Consider the following 8,769-nt stretch of genomic DNA (forward strand, 5'->3'; position numbering starts at 1 on the left):
TGTCCACAGGACACGCCCACTGGTAGCCTGCGGGTGGCTGTGGCCTCACCTCTTCCTCAGTGAACTGAGACCCGAAGAAAGGAGTGCCAGGGTGCCCCAAGTGTCTGCTGAAGTCAGAACATGTAATGCTTAGAGGAGACAAGATAGACAAACCTACCCTGGAACGCAGAACATTAAATATGGCTCCACCTGTATAAGTTAATTACACAAGCTTATCGATCACACAGAATCCCAGCAACTGACATTAGTAAGCGATTTGGGATCCAAACCCAGAGCAAAAAGGACATGATGCCAGTACTGTTTGGTGCTCAGATGTGGGGATGGGGCGCCACTGCCCCAGTGCTGGGCATTCAGTTACGGCAGGGGCCGCAGTGCCCTCGTGCCAAGCTCTTCCCAGCCCCCGGGAAGCTGGTTCCACGTGTAACTTGCGGGTCCCGTGTGGCCAGAGGGATGGTCCGTGGGACGTGTAGGTGCACCTCCCGTGAGTAGCGTGGCGGGCCCAGAAGTCCAGCTGCTCGGCGAGGTGATGGGTGGGAGGCGGTCACTGTTCCTGTGAGCGTTGGTTCCTTGGCCTTCGGCGAAGATGGACACGGTTGGCTAGCGGAAAGGGCGTGCTTTGGCTGGCACTTCGTCCCCTTGGCACGGGGCGACTGGTTTCGAGAGGGGAGGGGCGCACAGTGGTGGTCAGCGTTCAGCTGCCCTCCCGGGCTGAGGAGAGAGCCGCCCACCAAGCTGAGCCTCTTCCCAGAGCTCCCACTTTTCCTTTGAAGCCCTGACTGTGCTCCCTGGTCCTGGCCAAGGCCGGGTACGTCCGACCTGTCTTCACGTCTCTCCCCAGCCCTACTTCCCTTCTCCCGCACAGGTGCCCACTTCATATGTTCCCCTGCGTGGGCCTCTCCAATCAACAGGCCCAGAAATAAACTGGCCTTGCCCACAAAACCCGCTCTGCCCGTAGCTCCCAGATCTTAGGCAAAACCCTGCAATCCTGTTCAACGCCTCTCCCTCGCACCCCACCAAGGGCACCAGCGAGTCCTACGGACCCCGCAAACATTCCGTATCTACCTCTCCCGCTGCCTCCCTGGGCCAAGGCGGCATCTTTTGTCTGGGCTCCTAACTCACTGGCCTCGCTGTTCCCACTGCCGCCCCCTGTAGAGCCGTCCCTCTGTTTCCTCAGAGGATGATTCCAGGATGGCGCCCCCAGCTCCACCAGAAGCCCACACCGGAGGATGCTGGCGCCCCTTCTGTGAGTGGTGTCTGCAGGGTGTGCCTACACATCATTGGCATGGATTCAGTGTACTGCTCAGTGCAGCAAATTCAAGTTTTGCTTTTTGGAACATTCTGAGATTCGACACTCCCCCCCCCTCCCCCCGCCCAGTATTTTCCATCTGAGGTTGGCTGAATCCATGGGTTCAGAGGGCTGACTGTATTCATTTCCCTATTCAGTAGCCGGCGATCCTTTAGAAATATCAAGTCACTCTTATGTTTCAACCCTCCCCATGTTCCCTCTTCCCACCCCCAAATCTCGGAAAGAACCCAAGTGCTGGCCCTCCGTGACTGGCCCCCTCCTCCTTCCTCCACGTCCACACTCCCCCGCCACCCGCGCCTCCCGCTGCTGTCAGAGCCTCTGAGCAGGCCTCTGCTAGTCCCTCTGCTGGGTGTCCTTCCCGGGAGGGTGAGGAGGGGGCTCCACAAGGCTTCCCCGGCCCCCCTACTGAACTGCCCACCTTACTGCCCGTCTTCCCTGCCCGGTTCGCCTCCACAGGACTTATCACCATGCAGCAGGCTGGACTTCCCCTCCGCTCTCTCTCTTATCTCACGGGATCTGCTGTCAAGGCATTTTGTGTGTTGTGTTTACTACTGTGTTCCCAGCACCCAAGGCAGGACTTGCCACTGGCAGGTGTGGTAAAGACTAAGCGAACGAGTGAACTGTGGGCCTTTGCCTGTTGGGCTCAAACTTGTGTGGCTGGACCTGCCCAGCCCGCCCCCCACTAAGAGGACTGTGGGTGGACCCTGCCCCCCCACCCCGCCACACACACACACACACACACACACACACTTATTCTAAGTGTGACCTTGGGCAGACGGCTTAGTGCCAGATGCCTTTGAGGTGACAAGTGATGGTGTGTGTGTGAGCTCTTGACTCCGTGCTGGCCGGCAAAGTGGCTGCTTAACACCGTTCAGCCACTGCTGCCCTCAGCGCCATCATCTCCCAGCCCTGCCCTGTGCCCCTGAGGCCAACACTGGCCCAGCCCCGCTGGGCTCATGCTTTATGTGCAGTGTCTTGTCTAAGACATGGGTCCCACCGGCTCCATTTTGCAAGTGAGGACGCAGACCTGGGGAGGCTGTCACTGCCCCAAGGTTGCAGGGACCCACCCAGAGCCCACTTCACCCAACAACTCACCACCTTCCCTGCCTGACAACCTCGTGCTTGCCATGAACCTCACCTCACCAAGCCTGCCTTGGGAGTCGGGGCAGGGTGGGCGGGGACTGCTCAGGAGGCCCAGCACCCCGCAGAGCCACCCCATTTCCGCACCCATGGGTGCTACCGCTTGGCCCTCACCACGGCTCCTCCAGCCCGGGCTCCCACCTTTTCCCAGGGGATGGGGCCCTCTGGCCAGTGAGGCCACCACCCTGCACCAGGGCAGCTGTACCTTCTCCCAGGTCCGCCCTAGGCTTCCGTGGCGGCCACGTCCCCATTTACATAATCGGGCTCTCCATCTTCGTCCTCATCGGGGATTCCCGCAGGGGAGAGAGGTGCTTCTCTTGGGACTTGCCCTGTGGACCGGCAGGCGGACTGTCAGTGGTTCACATGGGCACACCCAGACCTGTTCCTGGAGCCAGAACGCCCACCCAGGGCTCGAGTCCCCCGAAGCCACACGCAGCCTGAAGGAAAGGCTGCCCTGGACGAGTGTCTGTCCTGGTTCTGGGATTTGCCAGATTTTTGTTTGTCTGCCCGGGAAGCAGAGTCAGTGGGGCTCCATCCACGCAGGTGATGGCAGTCTGCGCAGGAGGCCCCGACCTCAGGGGGCCGTGGTGAAGGCCAGTGCAGCCGCCAATGTGCTGCCGCCTTCAGCTTCTCTGAAATTAGCTGACCTGCTGCAAGGGAGTACCCCGCCCCCCCAGCCTGGCCCTCTCAGGCCAGACCCCCCTGACTCGCACTACCCTTCGCTCCATCCTCCCCGGCCAGACCCCCTAACTCCCACTACCCTTCCTCCCACCCTCCCCGGCCAGGCCCCCCCTAACTCCCACTACCCTTTCCCCCATCCTCCCTGGCCAGGCCCCCCTGACTCCCACTACCCTTTCCCCCACCCTCCCCGGCCAGGCCCCCCCTAACTCCCACTACCCTTTCCCCCATCCTCCCTGGCCAGGCCCCCCTGACTCCCACTACCCTTTCCCCCATCCTCCCCGGCCAGGCCCCCCTGAGCCCGCCTGAAGCTGTCCACTCAGGAGCCCCTGCTCTCTGGCCACATACCTACGACCTTTCTGGACTCCCGCCACTTCTGGATGGAAGCAGAGTTCTGATAATCCTCATCTCCTGCAGGGAGAGAACCGGGAAGAGGGCCTGCAGGGAGGAAGGGGAAGCCACTACGACTGGTCCTCAGGCCATCGAGCTGCCACGGTCCCTCCAGAGAGGCCTCTCGTGCCCTTGTGTGGGCAGCCCCTCGGGTTGGAAGGGCTCCCCATAGAGCATGCCCACTGAGGCCCAGGATGATGGGGCCTCCTCCCAGGACAGGGGGCAGTGCTTGACCCAAAGGCATTGGAGGTGTCCGTGAACTTTCGGGTTTCAAGGAGGGCTGTGCCTCTGTGGGAACTTCAGATCTCACCAGTCCCGGCCCAGCTCCGGGCTGGTAGCCTCACCTGAGTCGGGCTCTTTCTGCTTGCAGATGAGCACGTTCTCATAGGAATTAGCATCCTCGTCATCTGCTGCGGAGAAGGAAGAGGGGAGAGGAGAGAAGGGAGAGGGGGTAGGAGAGAGAGGAGAGGGGACAGGGGACAGGGGAGAGGGGAGAGAGGAGAGGGGAGCGGGGAGAGGACTTCGTTATAGTGGGCCCTGTCCATCAAGCCTGGCTCTTCCTCTCTCCTTCTACCCCGCCCTCCTGCGGCAGATGACCTGTCCTGCTAAGCCCCCGGTCTTCTGGGTCCCCCAGGGCCTCGAACATTTTCTTAGACAAGCTTCTTAATGCGCACTGGCCTGGCTCAGCAGCTGCCACTCTGAGCTCCTCCTCTGTCCTCCAAGGTTACCCCTGAATGCACTGGGGAGGGGAGGTCAGGGGATGGGCTGCATTCAGGCCCAGGATGGATATTTGGATGGAGGAAGGCCCATCTCTATCAGGCAGTGAGAGCCACTGGGGGCCCAGGGGGACAGCAGCCAGGTCGAAGCTTACCTGGAAGCAGACCCTTCAGTTCAGTGGGGTCTTTGTCCAGGGGCTTGGGCTGCGTGTGGCATACAGAGCATGCCCCCCCTTCCAACTGGAAGCTGAGCTCTAACAACTCACCCACCATCCATTTACATCAGAAGGGCTCTGAGAAATGAGGCCCCACCCCAATTTGGAAGCTGCAGGGGGATGAAGAGGACCCACTCCCTGCCCAGCGGTGCCTCACTCCCCACCCCAGCATGGCCCGGGCAGGAGCACTGCCTGCCCTCGGTCCTCAGTTTCTCTTTCTGTAAAGCAAGGGTGTTGAGGGCCTAGAGTTGCAGCATCCGTCAGCCAGTCTGCCCCATCCTGGGCCGTCCTCTGAGGCCCCATATGTGCCCAGCCCGGGATGGGATCTGGATGACGAGGGACCCGGCAATCCCTCTCTTGCTTGCTCGCTCCTGTGGCCCACCCCTGACTCCCACACATCTCTTCTCTCCTCTGCACCTGGGCTCCTGCCCGGGGTGCCAGCTCCCTCATCTGCCCCTCACTCCCCAATCGATCCAAACCAAGGCTCAGGCTCCTCCTCCGAGTCCTCCCAAATGCCTCGGTCCCACCATGCTTCTCCTCCCTATGCCCCTCCTTCCTCTCTGCCTCACCTTCCTGCTGCTTCTGGGACCGCTCCCAGTTGAAATACTCCATGATGGGGTCTCTGGCAAGAAAACACAAACACAACACCAGTGGCTGGGCAGGCCCGTGTTGGGGGGGGTGGGGGCGGGAGCTTCATGGGAGAGGGGTGCAGTGAGGCAAGGACTGCTCCAGCCATCACTCCCCAGGGGCCCATGGGGGCTGGGCCAGGGTCTCCCCCATCCCCCCATCGTACTTCCCTGGACCCCTGAGCCATCCTGGGGCTGAGGGGGAGACAGCCTGGCACTAGCCGCTTTGCCATGTGACCCAGACAAGTCTCCACCGGCCTGGGCCTCAGTCTGCCCATGTGAGAGACGAGCTATCCGAGGGCCCTTCCTCTCCAGGTGTCCCTGTGAGGTGTCTCTGACTGGGTGACGCGGGGTGACCCCTCCACACAGGCCCTTCTGAGCAGGACCATGTCCCTGCCACCGTCCCCACACCCTCCGAGCCAGCTGAAGGGGAACAATGCTACCGAGCGCCTGCCTGCGCCTGGCTGGGGGTTCTAGGGCAGGAGGCCTTCCTGAGTGCGGAAGTCCAGGCAGGGCTGGGAGAAGGCCACTCACATGTAGGATGCATCTGATCCGTGTCTGCTTCCTGCAGGAGGAGGCGGAATTAGGCCCATGCTCCTAGGGGTGGCCCCCACTGCAGCCCCAACCCCCGGAGCCCACCTACCTTTGATGAAGTTCAGGTACCTTGGTGATGCAGAATCTGGAAGGAAGGCCAAGGGTTTCCTACCTTCACACCTTTGCACCTGCTCGTTCCCCTCCCCCACTAGGTCAATCCCCTCAGGCCGCCCAGCCTGGCCTAGATGTCTCCTGCAAAGGCCTCCCTGTCAGGCCTGGCTGCCCTGCCTCCCCTCCCCCACACCTCCCCTGCACGTGCGCACAGTACCTGTCCCGCCAGGTAAACATCTGTCTCCGTCCCACCTCACCCCTGCCCCGCACCTGTGTATGAGGCTCACTCACCCTCGAGGCTGGGGGAGAACTGCAGCAGCTTATCCTTCCTGCAAGGGAGGGGTGCAGTGAGACAAGGACTGAGGGAGGGGCTGGAGGTGGGAGGGGGATGGCTCTAGGGCAGCAGTTCTCAACCTGTGGGTCGTGACCCCTTTGGCGGTCAAATGATCCTTTCACAGGGGTCGCCTAAGACCATCCAGCATATCAGATATTTACATTACAATTCATAACAGTAGTAACATTACAGTTATGAAGTAGCAACGAAAATAATTTTATGGTTGGGTCACAACATGAGGAACTGTTTTTAAAGGGCCAGGAGGTTGAGAACCACTGCTCTAGGGTTTGGGGGGATTTGAAGGCCACAGCCCTGCAGCCTCCTGGATGGAGGGGGGCCCTTCTCTGTCAGGCACTGGAACTCTGAGGTCTGAGGAGGAAGTAAGGTCTTGGCCTGGGCTCAGCCAGGTGGGGACCCCAGCGTCCTCCTCACCACTTCCTGTGGGGGCTGTGACCCCTCTGGGTCCAGGCCAAGGGGCTCATTCCTACCTTGTTGGTGCCAGGTTAGAGGCTGTGTCCATCAGGGGCCTGGCCACTGCAAAGGACGAGGGGGTGTTAGCTGGACCCCAAGGCCAGCTTTCCAGTGTAGCTCCCTCACCCCTTCATCCTACCAGATCGGGCATGGCCACCCCTTCAGGACGAAGGGAGTTTGATATGTCCTCCCTCCCCCCAATCCCTGAGCCCAGCCCCTGGACCCTTCTGTTTGGGACTCACAGGAATAGGTCCCGGTCACTGCAAAGCTCTGTTGATTCTCTTGCCTGGAAACACAGGGACTGTTTTGAGCTAGGGCCTGGCCCCCCACAGCCCAAGGGACAGAGAGGCAGGAGAGATGGACAGAGGGGGACAAGGAACAGAGAGGAGGCACATAGTAGGGCAAGGGTGAGGAGAAGGAGCTGCTTGCCACCCCTCCAGCTCTCAGAGCCAGAGCCCTGCCCACTGGGTGCCCACCCTTTTCACATGGCCCTGGCCTAGAGTCAGCTGCCAGAAAAACCCATTTCTCAACATGGGGTACCCAGGAACCCCCAGAGGTGGCCAGGAGGGTCTGTGGGCAGGCATCTAGTCCATGTCCCTTCTTCCTTTGAAGCACAACCCTGACTTTTGTGTAGCCAGCAGCAGGCCCACCTAAAAGACTGTATATCACGGCCTCCCTTGCACCTACTTGTGGCCACGTGATAAAGCTCTGGTCAGTGAAATGCAAGCCAAGGTTGTTGGGAGTTCCAGGAAAGCTCCTTAAAGGACTCACTGACAACTGGGCACAGCCTTTTTGTCCTCCTCCTTCATTCTTACTACGACCTGGAATGCAGAGATAAGGGCTGGAGCCCTAGCTGCCATTTGGGACCATGAAGTGCCTTTGAGAATGGAAGCCACCAGGGAAGGATGGTGAACAGATCAGCTAATCATTAAAGCATTTTGGCGTCTCCCCTGAATTAATATGGGTGCCTGGCCCAGCCTTCTAGGAGCTCCTGGGGTGCTGAGGGTCGGGGTGACGTGATTTAGGGAGGATGCTCTGTCTAAATCCACAGGAGAGAACCAGGCATGGCTTCCCGGAGGAAGTGATGCAGGAGCTGGGCCTGGCACACATAGGCTGGCAGGACTGAACCCCAGTGAGGTGGGGAAACCCAAGCTCTCCTCCCACCTCCTCCCACGATTTCCCCACCTCTACACGAGGAGGTTTAGTCTACAGTCTAAGATCAGTTAGGGGCCTTGAGTGGGCAGGGGCTGTGGGGTGGGGGGAGCGGAGAGGGGAGATTCTGAGGAGGCCTGCCTGGGGGCAGGAGTGTAGGGGCACCTGGGAGCCCAGCCCACTCCTGGTGGAGGCCGTGGGCTAGCGATCTAGACAGCCAAGCGGCCAAAGATGCCTGGAGAGATCCAGTCCTGCCCCCCGGGGTGGGCCTGGACGGGGAAATTCTATTTTCAAATCTCATTGTGGTTTTTCAGTTGCAAAAGGAAATGAGAAAGGGCGTGTGTGCCCATCTGTGCGTGAGTAGCCACCTGAGTGTGCATACAGTGCTGCATGTGTGAGAAGTGCACGCCTGAGCAAGTGTGCAGGGAGCGTGTGGGTGTGCGTGGGCGTTCACACGCAAGCCCTCCATCAAGTCACCCTCCTGCTCAACGTCAGGATGCCAATGGCCGCTGCCCCTGCCTGGGGCTGTCCGAGGGTGGCCCCCTGGTTTGCAAGGTCTGGCACAGCTGACCCTCCCAGCGCTCACGGAGCGGCCCACCTGCCCTCAAAGTGCCTGGAGCTCCATCTCCCAGCCCCACCAGTCCGCTGGGCTCACTGACCCCATTGCATCTCTGCCCCACCTCCCTCCTTCCTGCTGCACAGGAGCCCCTGCTTCCAGCTCTTCTGTGGCCCCCTTGGTCCTTAGAACGAAGGCCAAGGCCTCTCCCACAGTCAAGGCCTCATCCAGCTCATTTCCCCCGAGACACACGGTACCTGCCACCTCACCCCTGCAAGACAGTGTCCACCTGGTCCTCTGTCAGCGACTGCCCACACTGTTCTCTCTCCCTCTAGAATATCCCCTTTGGCCTTTTTTTCTCTTAAAATCTTTCCCACCAAATGCAGGCTGGTGCAGCCACTGTGGAGAACAGAATGGAGCTTCCTCAAAAAACTAAAAATGGAACTCCCATTTGACCCAGTGATCCCACTTCTAGGAGTATATCCCAAGAAAACAGAAACACCAATCAGAAAGGATATATGCACCCCTATGTTCACAGCA

At 60.0% G+C, this 8,769-nt stretch overlaps 1 protein-coding gene across 5 annotated transcripts in view; it reads right to left on the bottom strand.

The window, feature by feature from the left end:
* Window positions 1-6: 6 nt before the first annotated feature.
* Window positions 7-8,769, bottom strand: part of LAT2 (linker for activation of T-cells family member 2) — a 15,008-nt gene continuing 6,245 nt past the window's right edge. For 2 of the 5 annotated variants that reach the window (XM_015570248.1, XM_015570250.1), the window contains exons 4-13: window positions 6,764-6,807; window positions 6,539-6,584; window positions 6,008-6,045; window positions 5,715-5,750; window positions 5,606-5,636; window positions 5,015-5,067; window positions 3,859-3,921; window positions 3,473-3,562; window positions 2,652-2,775; window positions 7-650 (exon numbers count right to left, since the gene is read on the bottom strand). In XM_015570248.1, coding sequence (XP_015425734.1) covers window positions 2,669-2,775; window positions 3,473-3,562; window positions 3,859-3,921; window positions 5,015-5,067; window positions 5,606-5,636; window positions 5,715-5,750; window positions 6,008-6,045; window positions 6,539-6,584; window positions 6,764-6,807 — 508 coding nt within the window. In that variant the 3' untranslated portion in view covers window positions 7-650; window positions 2,652-2,668. The remainder of the gene's footprint in view (window positions 651-2,651; window positions 2,776-3,472; window positions 3,563-3,858; window positions 3,922-5,014; window positions 5,068-5,605; window positions 5,637-5,714; window positions 5,751-6,007; window positions 6,046-6,538; window positions 6,585-6,763; window positions 6,808-8,769) is intronic. The other 3 variants (XM_015570252.1, XM_015570251.1, XM_015570249.1) reach the window with 3 other exon arrangements.

Source organism: Myotis davidii, unplaced genomic scaffold, assembly GCF_000327345.1.
Source record: "Myotis davidii unplaced genomic scaffold, ASM32734v1 scaffold726, whole genome shotgun sequence".
NCBI lineage: Eukaryota > Metazoa > Chordata > Mammalia > Chiroptera > Vespertilionidae > Myotis > Myotis davidii.